This window comes from Mastigoproctus giganteus, chromosome 2, assembly GCF_048544385.1.
Source record: "Mastigoproctus giganteus isolate SK-2022 chromosome 2, ASM4854438v1, whole genome shotgun sequence".
Lineage (NCBI taxonomy): Eukaryota > Metazoa > Arthropoda > Arachnida > Uropygi > Thelyphonidae > Mastigoproctus > Mastigoproctus giganteus.
In genome coordinates, this window is record NC_143576.1 from 84,929,660 (window position 1) to 84,947,891 (window position 18,232).

General features: G+C 34.9%; 1 protein-coding gene across 1 annotated transcript in view; it reads right to left on the reverse strand.

Moving 5' to 3' along the window:
* LOC150089382 (uncharacterized) overlaps nucleotides 1–18,232 on the reverse strand; it is a 119,677-nt gene that overhangs the window by 93,512 nt on the left and 7,933 nt on the right. Inside the window, exon 2 of the mRNA XM_090389964.1 lies at nucleotides 17,179–17,280. Coding sequence (XP_090246090.1) covers nucleotides 17,179–17,250 — 72 coding nt within the window. The 5' untranslated portion in view covers nucleotides 17,251–17,280. The remainder of the gene's footprint in view (nucleotides 1–17,178; nucleotides 17,281–18,232) is intronic.

Here is an 18,232-nt window from a genome sequence, read left to right on the forward strand (position 1 = left end):
AGAAACTCCTCAAAGATGGATTTGAAACAAAGAAACAGGATGCTCAAATAAAAACCTGGCAATTTTTTATAAAACAGTTGTGCATGGATTTCTTGGAAGGAAAGAAGGTAATTATGAATCTGTGTCCTCAACTTTACATTAATTTTATAAAGATTTTTATCTGATTTTTAGCTGGTAAATGTTTGTGAAAATTCATTTTCTTCATTCCAATCTCAGTTTTCCCCCCTCACAATTTGGGAGATGCGAGTAATGAGCAAGCAGAATGCTTTCATCAGAGCATATCCACGATGGAAAAGCAGTACCAAGGTCACTGGGATACTCCCATTGATGGGATATTAATGTTGGGTTCATAAGAAGGAAAGCAAGATAGACCACAAGAAAAACTGTTTGAGTGGCAAACATTTCTAAGGAAACAGAGTACATTATGTGTTTGATTAAAGTACAGGCAGTTCTCACTTTACGTGTTTTTGCTTTATGAGTTCCCGGGTTTACAAGTTTTTTTTTTCTCAAGTATCAACAAAATCAAAAATATGAACGTTAATTGCAAAAAATGAATGTTAAACATTCATAAATACCGCATTCCAAATCACGTGTAGCTATATAATACAGTGTACTCTGCTTTACGATATTAATCAGTTCCAGAGACACTCTCATATCATTAAAATATCACAATGTGAACCCAATAACACATTGTTTTTAGGTAATTTGTTTCAAGATCTCGGAAGTTCAAATTTTTGCTGTATAACTAAGCTATTTATCTCTCTCTAAAATGTCATTTTTAAGGTCACAAGAGTGACCTTAAGGCCATATAAAAGATTGTGAGCATGGTTTGTAAATTGTATTAGTTACCAATTCAAATCATTAAAATGCACTACACTTTCATCATTATCATATGTTCCGTTATAAGAATCAGTTTTAAACACCTTTGTGATATTTTTCTAAAGCACGTTTCTGGAGGTTACATCCATAAAACAATAAAAACAATCTGCACTTTCCGGTTTATTGGGCTTTTCTGTTACTGAAAGCAATTATAAATGGATAGTAAACTCAATCTTCTTGCATTTGCGAAAATACTGATAGCTGGAATTGTGTGGTTTTTTTACGTTATTATGAGTGGATGTGTTTGTCTTTTACTGAAATCTTCAATTGTATAAAAAATATAAATAAATTTTCAGAATCTTTTCTTCATTCTTTTTTTTTTTTTTTTTAAAGCTTCATTGCCAACCAGGCTAGCCGGGTGGGTAAAGGGCCTGCCTGGCAACCCAAAGGTCGCGGGGTTGAATCCCACCTCGGGCTTAGATCAAAGTAGAAAATGCAAAAACTTTGGGAGGTGCATTATGGCCACAGAAGCCGTTAAAAAAAATGCGAATCGTGTTAGTTACAATTTGTGTATGCCATTAAAAAATGCTTATGCATGCAATTGTGAAATTTATAAGAAGATTATCTTGGAAACAAACGCCTCTTGAAACATTTCTGAAGAAGACGACTCCTTGTGCAACAAACTGAGTGCCGAGCCAATAATGAGTGATCAACGAGTGTGATTTAGTCAATGATGATGAAGAATAAACAATCTTTAACATTTGCAAGTTGTAAATAATTTCTCTATTATTATAATTTGCTTGCTTTTACAGGCTATGTTTTTATTTATTTGGATAAATCAATCATTGTTTAAACAAACTAATTAGCTAACTAATTTCATTGTTGAGAACGTAACCCCTATTTTTAACCTTATGTCTATGGGAAATAAATTCCCACTTTACGAGCGCACGCTAGGAACGAATTAACTCGTAAAGTCGAGAACTACCTGTATTTTAAAATGAATAAGACTTATTTTTAAGATAGCATATGTATTATTTCATATTTGAAATTCATTGTTTAGTTACTAAAATTTCAGTATAGCTTTCAATGAAGATGTGACAGAGACATAATTTTGGTATTTGTGGAATCAATGGATTAATTTCATTTAGAATCACCAGTGCCAACTGAATTATTAGTCTCAATTAATTAATTATAATTTACTAATTACAAATTAATTATAATTCATTTATAATTAATAAAGAAGCAGGATACTATTTAAATGCAAGCATCAGAATATTCTGTATTACTATATTACTTTTTTCTTTCTTTACTTGTCTGGAGACACTATTGTCCATGAAGCGACAGGCAACAGTGTGGGGGATCGTACTCACTTTGGATACAATATCATTATCCATGAGTTGACCTATAGTTACTAATATCATTTTTAATTTAATAACATTGCCCAGTGAGGGGGGGGGTGAGGAGAGCATATGAGATATTAATCAAAAACTCAAGCCACCAGCATTACAGCTATTTTGAAGCTTAAAAGCTTCTCATTGGAGATGGCCTCCATTAACAACTATGAATAAAGGTACTGAATCTGAATGGACAGCCAAGCAGTTTGTGGAAGTAAAACTGTTTGTTAATTTATAAGTTTTGTAATTTTAAAATTTTAATTAAAAACCTTTAAACAAAGGGACTCAGGCCATATCTTGAGTACTGCATAAGGATCTGAAGGCTTCATTTTAGGAAGAATGTAGAGCTGCTGGAACAGGTACAGAGAATAGCAACAAGATTGGTGAGGGGAACAAACGGATGCTCTTACCAAGAAAGACTAGGCACCTACAAGGTGATCTGAATGAGGTGTTTAAGGCTTTGAATGGCTTGAGCATACTCAATGCTGATGGAATTCTTCCTCTTGCTCAGACTACGCACATGAGGGGACATAAATTGAAATTGGGGGAAGGATGGTTGCACAACAGATGTGTGGAAGTTTGCTTTCAGCCAATGGTGGGTGATTGCTGGAACATGCTTCCATCCATTATTGTGGAAGTGGATATGAATAAATTCGAGGAAGATCTAGACGAACTATTGGAGGTGATGGATAGGTCAGATGGGATTTTTTTTTTTTTTTTTTGACTGCTACCGTATAAGCTTTCTTGCATCATTTGCCACTACTAATACTATTAAGTAAGGGAGAGTCATACCTAAAGTGAGCATAAGCCCAAACTCTATTACTGGAGGAATAATTACCTGTCTTTACTGTCCCCTAGGCAGTAAAGACAGAAAAAAAAAATGCTGAACAGTGACCCTCTAATTATGCTTTCATGCGTCATTACAGAATGCTTCTATCATGTAGATAATATAAGTTATCTTTCTGAAACTAATTTATAATTTATTTAATCATAAAATTATTTTATAATATAAATAATAGCATAAATTAAAATCACTAATTTAAATGGCATGTAATAAATTATTTTATAACTAATTTAATTATAACTGATAAATTAACATATTAACATCTTAATTGCATTTAATTTGTTGTTATTTGTTGTTATTTTGTTTTTTAGGAGCATTAGCAACTAAGGCCATATTGCTCCGGGGATATGCGGTGGTCATTTCTGACCTTTCCGCATCCTCCGTATTTGGTGGTGACAGGCTCGAACCCCGGTCTAATCAAGAAGCGTGTGCTACGCACTGCTGCTCCTACCCACCTGGCTATGGAGGTGCCACATTTAATTTGTGTCTTTATTTTCTCATTAAATAAAGCCCTCTTATAAATATAATTACATTTTACCACAATCAACATCCAGTGAGCATCCTGGAACTATTTTTTTAATACCACATTACTGCCTGTATTCAATTATACTTATAACTAAGCACATATGAGAACTGAACTAATATTTGGAAAATGATGAAGCATACTGACTGTTCAGGTGGTTTTCCTTCAAAGTAGTCTCCTTGACACTGATTCCATTGCTTCTGCAACTTCTGAAAATATTCCTGATAGGCTTCGTTTGGAATTACTAATAGTTCCTGTGTCGCATTCTGAATAATTTCCTTGGTCACTGCAAACCTGTGACCTTTTAAATAGGCTTTAAGCTTTGGAAACAAAAAAAAAAAAAAATCACACAGAGCAAAATCATCTAATGAGTATAGTAGTGATGGAGTGATTTGCAAGAACTCACTACAAAACGATTTCTATTTTAAGTTCCTATGCTAGAATATTTTAAAAACTAATACATGGCAAGTTATACTGCCACCTTAAACCAGTCATTTTCACTGAGCAGCATGGGTTCATTTGTGCCACTCTACTGTGACTAACATGGTCATTTGGGAATATATTTTTGCAGCACTTGAAAAATTCATACAAACAGATATCATTTATACTAACTTTTCCAAAACCTTGGACACTGTGAATCACAACCTACCTATATATAAATTAGGATCATATGGTGTTGGAGGATCTCTAATATCATGGATTGAAATTTATCTTCAGGACAGACCACAATATGTGGTAGTTAAAAAATGAACTATCATGTCCATACATGTTGCATTTGGGGTCCTTTACTTTTCACAGTTTATGTGAATGATATCCCATTGGTATATATCAGAAGAAGAACTCTTTATTGCATAAACAAGGCACACGCCATACACAACACCCTTCGCGGCTAAGCAAAAAAAAGGTAAATGCAGCCATTATCAACCCACTGCAGGATGGAAGTCTCCTCAACAATTCATGTTGAGGGAAATGGACCATAATCTGCCACGCTGGTCCAGTGCAGGTTGGCAGATTGACCATATTTAGCAGTCAGGGGCTTGAACCCCAGTCTACTCAAAGAGCGTGTGCCACTGCACTCCCACTCCTGACCACTCGGCTACGGAGGCTAAACAAACAAGGGGTTAAATACATTCAAATATGAAATAATTAATGAGAGGGTAAAATATTTGATCTATGCTAATGACATAAAACCTTTTTCAAAAGTAGCTAATAATGAAGACTATGTCAATCTACAAATTGCCATATGCAATTTTGCAAAATGATGTAACCAGTGGTTGCTTAACTGAAGTTATCAGAAATGCCATGTTATTTCCTATACAAACAGGTGTAAAAGGTGTGTATATATATATATACACACAAGTATTACTACACACGTGAAGACTTTTCCATTTCTGGAACTGACAGACCTTAAGAGCTACTTCAGAATCTAATGGGTCATTTCATAAACATATCTGCAACATTACCAACTGAGTACACAGAACATTAGGTTATATTAAACAGCACAGAACCAAAATTTCATCAGACAAGTCAATAGTTGTTCTCTACTCATCATTGCTAACACCCATTCTAGATTACTGGTAGTTCTCGACTTTACGAGTTACTTCGTTCCTAGCGCGCGCACTCATAAAGCGGGAATTTATTTCCCATAAACGTAAGGTTAAAAATAGGGGTTACGTCTTCAACAATGAAATTAGCTAATCAGTTTATGTTTAAGCAATGATTGATTTATCTAAAGAAATGAAAATGTAGCCTGTAAAATCAAGCAAATTATAATAATAGAGAAATTATTTACGACTTACAAATGTTAAAGAATGTTTATTCTTCATCATCAATGACTAAATGCACACTAGTTGATCACTCATTATACGCTCAGCACTCATTGGTTTATTGCACAAGGAGTTGTCTTCTTCAGAAATGTTTCAAGAGGCATTTGTTTCCAAGATAATCTTCTCTTTTAATTATAAATTTCACAATTGCATGCATAAGCATTTTTTAACAGCACACACAAATTGCAACTAACATGATTCGCTTGGAATAACAAGTTTACGAAGCTTTAAAAAAAAAAGGAATGAAGAGAAGATTCTGAAAATTTATTTGTTTTTTTTTTATACGATTGAAGATTTCAGTAAAGGGGAAACACATTTCACCATAATGCAACTTCTGCATTATGGTGAAATGTGTTTCCACACAATTACAGCTATCGGTATTTTCGTAAATGCAAGAAGATCGAGTTTACTACCTGTTTATAACTGCTTGAAGTAACAGAAAAGCCCAATAAACCGGAAAGTGTAAATTGTTTTTATTGTTTTATGGTCGTGACCTCCCGAAATCTGCTTTAGAAAAATATCGCAAAGCCATTCAAAATTGATTCTTATAACGGAACATATGATAACGATGAAAGTGTAGTGCATTTTAATGATCTGAATTGGTAACTAATACAATTTACAGACCACGCTCACAACCTTTTATATAGCCTTAAGGTCACACTCGTGACCTTAAAAATGACTTTTTAGAGAATAAATAGCTTAGTTATATAGCGAAAATTTCAACTTCTGAGATCTTGAAACAAATTACCAAAAAACAATGTGTTATTGGGTTCTCATTACGATATTTTAACGATACGATGATGTCTCTGGAACTGATTAATATCGTAAAGCGGGGCATACTGTATTGCATAGCGATGCACGTGGTTTGGAATGCGGTATTTATGAATATTTAACATTAATTTTTTGCAATTAATGTTCATATTTTCGATTTTGTTGATACTTGGGAAAAAAAACTCACCAACCAAGGAACACGTAAAGCGAGAACTGCCAGTACACATCTGGCATCCACATCTCTCCACTCTTGTGGAAGGTTTTGAAAAGCCTCAAAGAAAATTCATGAAATACAGTGGACCCCCACTTTATGTTATTAATCAGTTCCAGAGGAACCATCACATTTTGAAAATACTGTAATATGATCCCAATAACACTGTGTTTTGGTAATTCATTCCAAGACCTCGGAAGTTGAAATTTTCGCTATATAACTAAACTATTTATCTCTCCAAAAGGTGATTTTTATAATGTAAATTGTACACATCGAGTAAAAAAAATTGATTAAAGCACAACACAAAAAATCACTTTAAATAAAGGTTTGCAAAAACAAAACACGTGGCTAAGATGTTTACAAACGCTGCTATTGGCTAAAAGGAAGGAACAAATGGTTGGACCATGTGTTCCTTCCTCTCAGTAAGCCCATCCCATCGTAAAGTGAAATAAGTAAGCGCTGGTTAACATGATCATTGGTTAGTGGAATCAGCTGCTTTAATTTCAAAAAACCAATTCAAATCATTAAAATGCACTACACTTTCATCGTTATCATATGTTCAGTTACCGTAATCAATTTTGAATGCCTTTGTGTTATTTTTCTTAAGCACATTTCTGGAGTCACTACCACAAAACAATAAAAACAATTTGCAGTTTCCAGTTTATTGGGCCTTTCTGTTAGTGCAATCAATTATAAATGAGTAGCAAACTCGATCTTATTGCATTTGCGATAATACTGATGGCTGTAATTCTGTGGGTTTTTACATTATTATGGCAAAATGTGTTTCCCCTTCCATGAAATCTTCAATTATATAAAAGACATAAATAAATTTTCAGAATCTTCTCTTCATTCCTATTTTTTAAGCTTCACAAACTTGTTACTCCATATCTCACTTGTGCGTATCGTGTGATTATCCCTTTGTATAAGGCAATGGTCGGGGCACACCTTGAGTACTGCGTACAGGTCTGGAGGCATCATTTTAGAAAAGATGTAGAATTGCTAGAACGAGTACAGAGAAGGGCAAAGATTAGTGAGAGGAACAAAGGGGGTACTCTTACAAAGAAAGGCTTAAGTTCTGCAAGTTGCAGCATCTGGAGACTAGGCACCTGAGAGGTGTATAAGGCCTTGAATGGTTTGAGAAGGCTCAATGCTGATGGGATACTTCTGCTTACTTAGATTAAGAACCCGAGGGGGCATAAGATTCAAATTAAGGAAAGACCATTGTAGAATAGATGTGTGGAAGTTTGCCTTTAGCTAGCGGGCAGTTGATTGCTGGAACAGACTTCCATCTGTTGTTGTGGAAGTTGATAGCTTAAATAAATTTAAGGCTGAACTAGACAAACATTTGGAGTGACCGGATGGGTGAAATGGGAAGGTTTTTTTTTTTGGTTTTTTTTTGGCTGATTCTATATAAGCTTGCTTTCTTGCATCAATCATATGCCTCAACTAATGCTAAAGATTTAGTTCTGTGGCAAAATTGTCTAGCCTCCAGATTCTACAATCTGCAGAATCTGGAGACTAGATGCCTGCATGGTGATCTGATTGAGGTGTTTAAGGCTTTAAATGGGTTTAGCAAGTTCAATGCTGATGTCATTCTTCCTGTTGTTCAGACTACACACATAAAGGAGCATAAATTCAAATTGAGGAAGTATAGTTGCAGTATAGATGTGGGGAGGTTTACTTTCAGCCAGCAGGTGGTTGACTGTTGGAATAAACTTACATTTGTTGTTGTGGAAGTGGGCAGTTTGAATAAATTCAAGGAAGAACTAGATAAATTATTAGAGGTGATGAACAGGTGATGTGGGAGTTTTTGTTTTTTTTTTCCCTGCTGATACTTTATAAGCTTGCTTTCTTGCATCATGTGCCACTACTACTAATTGCAATTTGTGCATGCAGTGTTCTTTGTTATTGATTGCTTATCTTTTTTATTGTTTTAAATTTTACAACCCCCAAAAAATGTCAGTGAACAGAAATATCAACTAGTTAGTATGTATATATTACAGTATGTATTAATTAAGCTATGTATGTAAGTGAAAATTTATTTTTATTTTGCTAATCCATGGAAAATATTCTTCCGATTTTCGTGTATCATTTAATTTTGTTAATTGGTAATGTAATAAAGTGTAAATTTGTGATCTTTACTTTTATAGCCCATGGATAATATTCCTCCTATTTTCCCTTATTAGAATCGCTGTTTAATAGAATTAAAATTCAATTTGCAAACGTGATCACAATGGCCGGTGCTTACCACATATCGTATAATGAACGGTATTTTATTATGGAGAGTCCATCATATAGTGAACCAATCATCGGGGGTCCACTGTACCTCTGCACAGGAACAAGATCACATACTACACTGTCTGTAAATATATGTGATCTTGTTAAACTCTGTTCCTGCTACAAACAGGAGAAAATATAACAACTTGTATTTTCTTTATAAACTTATTAACTCCAAGGTGGATTTGTCTAGTGCTAGTTCAAACTATAAATTTTAATACCACTCACTCTGGTATCTGAGATTCCTTGATGTTCCATTCAGCTATACAGAGAACTAATTATAGACAATACAGTCTCTTAACATGCATGATGGGGGAAGAAAACTCCATGGAGATTGATTTTTTTGAAATTGACTCTTCCTTCAAAATTTTCCTTAGGTGCATTACAAGTGAAATAAATGGCTAAACATATTACAGTCAAATCTCGTTAATACAAAGTTCAAGGCACTTAAATTGTTGCATTTTGTAATAACAAGGTCCCTCAAAAGTGTCAACATTTTACCATTTTTTTTTTTTTTTGTTTTTGGTACATACTATATATCCAAGAATAATAATAAATAATTATATTAAAAATAAATTAATTTAAATAAATAAACTAAAATAATAAAAACAAAAGCCTTGTCAAACAATACAGTAACAGGAATGACACCTTTTAAAGATTTTATTTTATTTGCAAGATAAACTAACAGACAAGCAATTAATGGAAATTAAAATATTCTACAGTATATATTTTGATATATACAATATTTTAGTATCACAGTAAAAAGAATTAATTTTAATATAAAAGGAGACATACAAACCATTAACTTTTTGATAAATCAATCTAATTTAATTAAAGAAAGAATCCAATGTTCTTTGCACAGTTTTGTCCTATAAGCATTTTTAACTACAGCACAGACATTATCAAATGCAATAGTTGTTTCTTTATCAATGTTACTGCAGGCCAACATTCTCTATTGTGCTCAATGCATTTTGGGAATCTTTTTTTAGACGGCAGCGTGTGTGCTTCTTCACTTTTGTTTCAGCTAGTAACAAAAACATCATTGTTTTGCTTAGTGTTCAGCAGCTCTTCTGGTGTTGCGTTGCTGTGGTAAAAATTACATTATATACCCTCAAAAACTCTTCAAATTTGGCAACAAAATCCATATTCCCCTTCAAATTCCTTCATTCCTTAATGCTGCTATCACATTCATCTACTGGACCATGTTGGTGATATTCTCTCCAAAGCCACTTATTCTGAGGGACGCCTCCGAAGAAAATTTGCCTTTTCTTGCAAAATATGACCTGATATTGGCAAATTACATGCACCACTCAAAACGTTTTGTGTCAAGCTTCTCATGTTTTGAACCAGGAATTCATTTCCCGTTTTTTTATCGCTGCTCCAGTATCATGCACTTCAAGTTTTTTTCAGTTTTTCAGTGTTGTAGATAAAGTAGGTAAAGGGCTGTTGTATTCCTTTGCAATGTCCATTTTGCTTCGTTCCATCCTATCAGCCTCTTGTACAATTTTCAGTTTAATTTCCAGGCTTAATTCCGTCAGTTTGCATTTTGTCGCCATAACACTACTAGATGAGATTTAATGTAAACAAACTTTAAATTAATTTAAAGACACAAGTTCTAAAAAAGACATTAGCTCAGATAAAATGGCACAAAAAATAGATTATACTGTACAAAAGGATCTTTGAAGCAGCGTAGCAATTGCAACTGACCTTTTCCCATGGAGAGCGTGGGAGTGTATGTAAACAACTTAGAAAAACTGTTATTCTTTTGTTAATTTAACATCTTATCTTTCACAATAATATTTTTCAGAGTGTACTTCAGTTGTAGCTACCATAAACTGGCTTTGTTTCAACAAAAGTAAATTCTAACAAGTCAGTGCCATCCTTTGGGAAGCAGGGAACCCGGTGGCCAGAAGCTATAATAGGGACAATAATTGGACAGCTGTACCAAGATTTGTATTAAACATACAAAATAACAATATTTATTCCTCACAAGGTTAAAATGAACTTTGTAATACATATTAACCGAATTTTGTAATAAATGAATATATTTACATAGAAAAGCCTATCCTTTGGCAGGGGAATGGTATGTGCTTCATATAAATGAGTACTTTGTATAAACCAAGTTTGTATTAAAGAGATTTTACTGTATATTGTTAATATTTTAATTTCATTGTATTAACACTAATCTTATCCTGAATTCTATATGTTAAATTATTTACTATAGCCCCCACCGTATGATCAAAATAATGGAATTCTTACTGTTACAATGTGTTTAGCATCCCTTTTCTCTTTAGAATATCCTGAGACTGCCCCTGACCTCAGTGGCCACTCAAATGGGTCTGTGGAATTCAATGAGAAAAATTCCCTTACAATGAGAGAATAATGTGAATAATCCTTCAACGTTGCACAGCAGATCTCTGGGGATGACAGTACCTTTTAAAGACTACTAATTTGAGGAAGTATAGTTTGAATTACATCAGAAACCAGAGGTACTATCTTAAATATCTCTTTAACTAGGATTAATTAGTCAATCTCAGACAGAGGGAGTAGAGTTATCCCCACGAGTTATTCCAGGTTTTTCAACTTAGACAAACCCGTGAATACACACAAAAAAATTAGATTCCAAAGAATATTTTATCAATTTGTGCTCTTTATCTTCTTCATCTGCACAGCTGAAACTGCTAATAGTTGTTTTTGAAAATGTGTTCCCTGATTTCTCCACTGAAAATTCAAGAATCTCTATTAATTATCATGCAAACAGGAAAAATGTGGAAACCAATATATGCACACATCGAACGGTATCTCTTACACCCTTATACATATATAATATACTAACACAATATGACCTGATAACAAACCAATAGCCTGTATCACAAGAAACACACACACAAAATATATGACAGCAGCTACTTATAAATAGTTTATAATATGGCTGATAGGCCACAAAATTTGTTTTACAGTCTATCAGACACATCTGGAGGTAAAAACAGTAAGTATATAAAATTATACAGCAAAAAAAATAACATTTTTTTAAACAGAAAAATATTTTTTGTTTAAAATAAAATAAAAAATAACAAAAAAATTATTTTTTAAAATAACAATAAAGAATGCTTATTGTTTTATAAAGAATGCTAATTTTAGTTGTTTCCCCCCTATGGCACACAAAATTGTTATATTTTTGTTTCAGCTTATTTTTGGCATGCAGGGTGGAAAAAGCTTGTTAATGCAGGCTTAAAATGATGATGTACCATAATATAAACACCACCCTCAAAAAAGAATTGTCCAACCACTCCTTACCAATTATTCTCCAAACAACCACCCAAAAAACATTTAATTAACTTTCAGCTTGTACATGTGAATTATCAAGTGCATAATTATTTCAATTAACGCTGATGTTCAATTGGAAATATTGCCACATTAGTCCATATCATTCTGTTCAAAAAAATTTGACTCTCACCAATCTTTTGGAATGGGATTCCAGTAAATTCCATTCTATCATTATTATTTCAGGCTTGAAATAATTTTATAATATAAATGTTACATCTCCTGAGTCCTTTGAAATTCTTTTAACAGAAGTAAAAACTGTAACAACTACAGTTCAGATGACATCCAACATGTTGATTTGAAGACCGTTTCTATAGCTCCTAATAAAACCTAGTCTAGAGGATCTAGAATGCTCCCAGTATACTCTTAATATTTCATAATTGTTCGTTAAACATTAGTTTTGATGGTGGAACAGGTTTGGAGACATAACTACCATAGTGCAAGAATTAGCAAAGCATTAGGGGGACCCATACAGATATGGGCCCCCCCTTATGCTTTGCTAATTATGGGGCACAGATCTATCTGTCTCAATAAATTTTTCACATTATAGAAAGAAAACTATATCAAATAATAATAGAAAGTCACTGAACATTATTTTTGATGGTTCCAGTAACAATAGGAGGATAGTGTCGAAAGTTCATTTAATAAATTAAAAGTAACAAGAGACTACAAATGTTAAATAAATTAAAATAAGTTATATAAAAGAAATTGTATATAGGGCAAACAAACCATTATATGATCTCACTATACTAACTATTGAACACAAAACGGCTGCCAAATGGATCTTAAAGAACTAATTAGTGATTTTGCAAACATAAAGATAAGGAAGATGAATTCTTAAATAAGAACCAAATTAATAAATTAACTTAATTATTACATTATAGTTATTAAACTGTTTACTTTTGTATCAGTTATTTTAATTTTTATAGTTAAAATTTTTGAATATTATTTAAAAATTACATTATAAATAATATTTTTATGAATGAGACGTGCATGCTTAATAGTAATAAAAATAAAGAGGGAAAGGCTCTTCTGTGGTTTGCTACATAGGGGCAAAAATTCTACCTATGCCACAGAAGAGTCAAAATGCTTCCATTCTCTATAGATAACTCATACTACCAAGTTCATAAAATGTAAAACAGCTTCACTATCAGAATTCTTTTATTCTTTTCTGTATCATTTTAACAATTTTAACATTCTTTTCTGTATCATTTTAACTTTTCTGTATCATTTGGTCCTTGAGGTTGTCACAGACATTCTCTCAGATATGCCAGACAAGCTGTTCTTGCTACCTGGGAGTCTAAAACGCTGATGGAACTGATATTCGGGTGACACTTAAGTCAAGTGGACCCAATTTCGGCGAAGTCCGGACCGTCTATGGCAGCCAAATCCTCTGCTTGCACCTTCACGATGGTGGGACTGTTAGTAATCCTGGGTATAACCTCCATGCACAAGTACATGGTGGGTGACCACCCAGGTGTGAACCAACGTAAGCAGGGGTCGAGGTGTGGCGCCCACACCACATGGAGGAATGCCACCCCTCTATGTTACCAGGCAGTACTAGGTGGTAGATGACTCTCATCAACCGGTGAAATACCACCACTTTGCTTATTGGAGGCTTGAAGTGGTGGAACCCATGTTTAGTCTCTAGAGCTAAGTTCCGGTCAACCCTTCCCTATCTCTTCCATCATGCAGTATGATTGATGATTTTTGAGGTTATGATGAATGTTGTGGCGAGATCCAATATTCCTTACATTTCGAGGGTACAGCTCTAAAACGGTGTTCGCAGGCCGGCCGCTAGATAGTACACCGGACCAAACCTATTGGTAACTCTCTAGGAGGCTTCCGGATCAGCTAGTGTATAATCTTGCTACCTCTACTCTGCCAGATAGTGACTGGAGGGAGTCCGAGTAGTGTGTATGCGGGGAGCATTGTCGAGGCCACGTTATGTCAAGGATCTGGGTATATTCTTACCACATGTACGCCATATCCAAAAATTTCATTACTTCATACAGCATGTCCCACCCACTTTTCTTACTATTGAATACACCATGAATTGTCAAAATAATAGAGCAAGCTTATCTGCGAAAAGATCTAAACCTCCCAAGGACTTCCTAATTCATTTCACAAATATACGTGGTCTTAATTCCAATCTCAACGATGTCCATTTCCACTTGCAGTCTTCCAAACCCCATGTACTTTTTCTGACTGAATCTCAGTTATCAGTTGATTCAACTACTTCTCATCTCAGATGTCCAAATTATTTGCTGTATGATTCCTTTCGCCTCAAAGGTGGTACTTGTGCATATGTCCGTTCTGATATTCCCTGTCAGAGACTTGGCAATTTGGAATCTCCTCTCTTTGATCTTCTCTGGCTTAAAATCTCTCTACCTCATTGTGTCAAATTCATCTGTTGTCTCTACCGTTCTCCCAACTCCACTTATCACTTGGAGCTCTTTGACTTCCTCTCTTTGCAACTTGACTTTCTCCAGTCTAACTTTCCTAACAGTGAGGTAATTTTCCTTGGTGATTTTAACGTTCACAACTCCAGCTGGCTTCCATTTTCTAGTCACACCGACCCAGCAGGTCGAGATGCTGAGGCTTTTGCAATTACTAATGACCTAGCACAGATTGTTCATTTACCTACAAGAATACCGGACAATCCTAATCATACAGCCAATACGCTTGATCTTTTTCTCACAAACAACCCCTTCTAAGTACAAGGTCGAAGTGAGAGGTCCTTTAGGCACTTCAGATCACAACTTGGTGATTGTCTCTTCTCCAATGGAACCTTTATCTCATGGCTATTCCCAACCTCGCATTGTTTGGCATTACAAAAATGCAAAATGGGATGACCTGCAAGACTTCTTTTCTTCTTTTCCTTGGTCAGATTACTGTTTCAAAACTTCTGATGTCAACATTTGCTCAGATCGTGTCAGTGAAATTATTCTTGCAGGAATGGAATCCTTTATCCCACACTCCACTTTAAAATCTCGTCCTTTATCTAAACCTTGGTTTTCCAATAAATGTGCTAAGGCTGTCCAAGAGAAGAATGTTGCATATCGTAATTGGCTTGTTTCTAATTCTTCAGTTTCATTTTCTGCCTACACCAAAGCTCGCAACAATTGTAAAGCAGTTATTAATCAGTCCAAACTAGAGTTTGAACAGGCTAAGAGTAGAAAACTTGCTTCTTACCCTAATGGTAGCCGAGCATTCTGGTCTCTTGCCAAAGCTATTGGCCGCAACTTTTGTCCATCTCTGCTCCCACCTCTGTCCAAACCAGATGGGTCTGTTGTCACTTCAGCCAAGGATAAAGCTGACCTGCGAGCATCCCATTTTTCTTCCAGCTCATGTATTAATGATCTTGGTAAAACACCTCCCACCATTCCTAACACGCTCCATTCGATGCCTCCTGTGGTCTTCCGTCAAAAGGATATCAGAAGGATTTTGATGAATCTTGATGCTAAGAAAGCTCCAGGTCCCAATGGTATTTCTCCACTTGTTCTCAAAACTTGTGCTCCTGAACTTACTCCTATTCTTTGCCGCCTTTTTTCACTTTCTTATTCCAAAGGTGTTTTTCCTTCTGCTTGGAAATTTGCTCATATCCAGCCAGTTCCTAAAAAGGGTGACAAACTACCTAGAAACCTTCCGTCTGATCAACGATCACCAGTATGGATTCCGTCAGTGTCGATCCACTGGTGATATTCTGGCTTATGTTACCCATTTATGGACTAATTCGATGGAAAGGTTCGGTGAAACATAAGTAGTTGCTCTTGACATCTCAAAGGCTTTTGATCGTGTTTGGCATAAAGGTCTTCTAAACAAGCTTCCATCTTATGGTTTGCCAACTGTTTTTAGTAATTGGTTATCCAGTTTTCTCTCTGATCGCTCACTGAGGGTGATGGTAGATGGCTCTCTGTCTTCTAACTTCTCCACTAATGCCGGTGTCCCCCAAGGTTCAGTTCTTTCCCCCACTCTTTTCCTCTTGTACATCAATGACCTTCTTCCATTGACTGGAAATCCTATCCATAGTTTTGCCGATGATAGCACATTGCATTCAACTTTCCATTTTGAGAAACCTTGTCCTGCTCAATCAGCTTCAAGTTCTCGAAAATCTGCTGCCAATTCCTTAAATGCCGATCTTCAGGTAATTCTCCAGTGGGGAAAAGACAACTTAGTTGATTTCAACCCTTCTAAAACTCAGTCTTGTCTTATATCTCGCAAAAAGGATTCTTCTGCTCCTATGCTTATCTTTAGTGACACTCCGATTTCTAGGCAAAATGATATATCTCTTTTGGGGATTACCCTGACTTCTAATCTCTCTTGGCACAAGCACATTACAAATATTGCTTCCTCTGCATCTAAAAAACTTGGTTTTCTCTTTCGCTCTCGGCGTTACTTTTCTTCCAAACAGCTGCTCACTCTGTATAAATCGCAAATCCGCCCTGCCATGGAATATTGTTCCCACATCTGGGGTGGTGCCCCCAAAACCTCTCTCAGGCTTCTTGATTCCATTCAGAAGAGGGCAGTTAGGTTAATTAATGATTCATCTCTAACAGAGTCTCTCCACTCGCTTTCTCATAGACGTACTGTTTCTGCTGCATGCCTCTTCTACAGATACTTCCATGGGCACTGTTCTTCTGAATTGGCTTCTATAATTCCCGCTCTCTCTTTCAAAACAGTCTGAACACGTGCCGCCACCAGCCAACATCCATTTACTGTCCAACTTCAAACCCACGGAACCAACTTTTCATCTTCCTCATTTATTCATTCAACTGCCGTTTTCTGGAACAACCTTCCTTCATACGTATTTCCTGAAAATTACAATCTACAGAAGTTCAAGTCCAATGTCAACAAATATCTTCTTTCGTCTTCTCAACCTCCAACCCAAGCACGGTACTAAGTACTATAGGTTCTAATACCTCTCATGTTTGGGGTTCTCATAAAAAAAAAAAAAAAAAATTTAAAAGGTTTAAAGAAAAAAAAAAGCACTCCATGGATTAAAGAGTTAATGATATTGTTTTAAAAGTGATAAATAGCTTATGATGATTCACCTTATATATAGTGCTAATTATAAAACAAAAACTAAAACAAACATCTTCAAATTTAAAGATTTGGATCCTTGTTTTATAGAAAATTAAATGAAATATTAGTATTCGTATGCAGAGCATATCTATAAACATACTTACATTTTCTGAGGCACTTTCATCATCAGAAATTAGGCTCCACTCAGAACTGTTGTCAGATTCTTTATTAGCCATACTATGTGCGTATTTCAATTAATATTATTACTACAAAAAAAAAAAGTCTGTTTTTAAAGAAAGAAACTTCAGAAAACAAAACTACTTTTCAAATTAAAACTCATAAAATTTATCACTTTCTAAAGGTCTATTAGAATAATTTCAGTGAAATACCTTAGCAGCTCACAATTAGTGACATCTCTATACCATTTAAAAACAAAATAAATTTTTTATATTCTGGAATGACCCATTAGAAATATAGAAGTAAAATAACAGTAAAACTGCAGTAAGAAAAAGGAAAGACTCATAAAAATGGTTAATTTCAATTTTATACTCACTTTAAGTGAGAAAAGGGGGGGAACAGTTCAATGATACCAGCGGTGCCATATTCTATGAAAATTTATTAAAAGAGTCTCTTAGGTTTTTTAAGTGCACTGTTGATTTATTGCTTTTATTTCTATGCAAAATTTCTAGCCTTGATGATGCAGGGGTATTACTATTCTGTTATGTCTCACCTTAATGGCAATATGTACTCACTATTATAACAGACAGAAGTAATAAATGTGCAGTTCAGGATTTAGTATGAGTAGCAAACATACAAAAAAGCAAGCTTATAAAGCATCAGTCAAAAAAAAAAAAAACTAAGCACCTCACCCATCCACTCCCAGAATATGACTTGTTCTTCCTTGAATTTATTCAAACTACCCACTTCCACAACAACAGATGAAAGTTTGTTCCAACAATCAACCAACCGCTGGCTGAAGGCAGACTTCTACACATCTATCTAACAAGCATCCTTCCTCAATTTGAATTTATGCCTCATCATGTGTATAGTTTCAGCAAGAGGAAGAATGCTATCAACATTGAGCTTACTCAATCCATTCAAGGCCTTAACCATCTCAATCAGATCTCCTCACAGGTGCCTAGTCTCCAGACAATGCAATTTGAAGAGCTGAAGCCTTTCTTGGTAAGAGCACCCATTTGTTCCCTTCACCAATCTCAC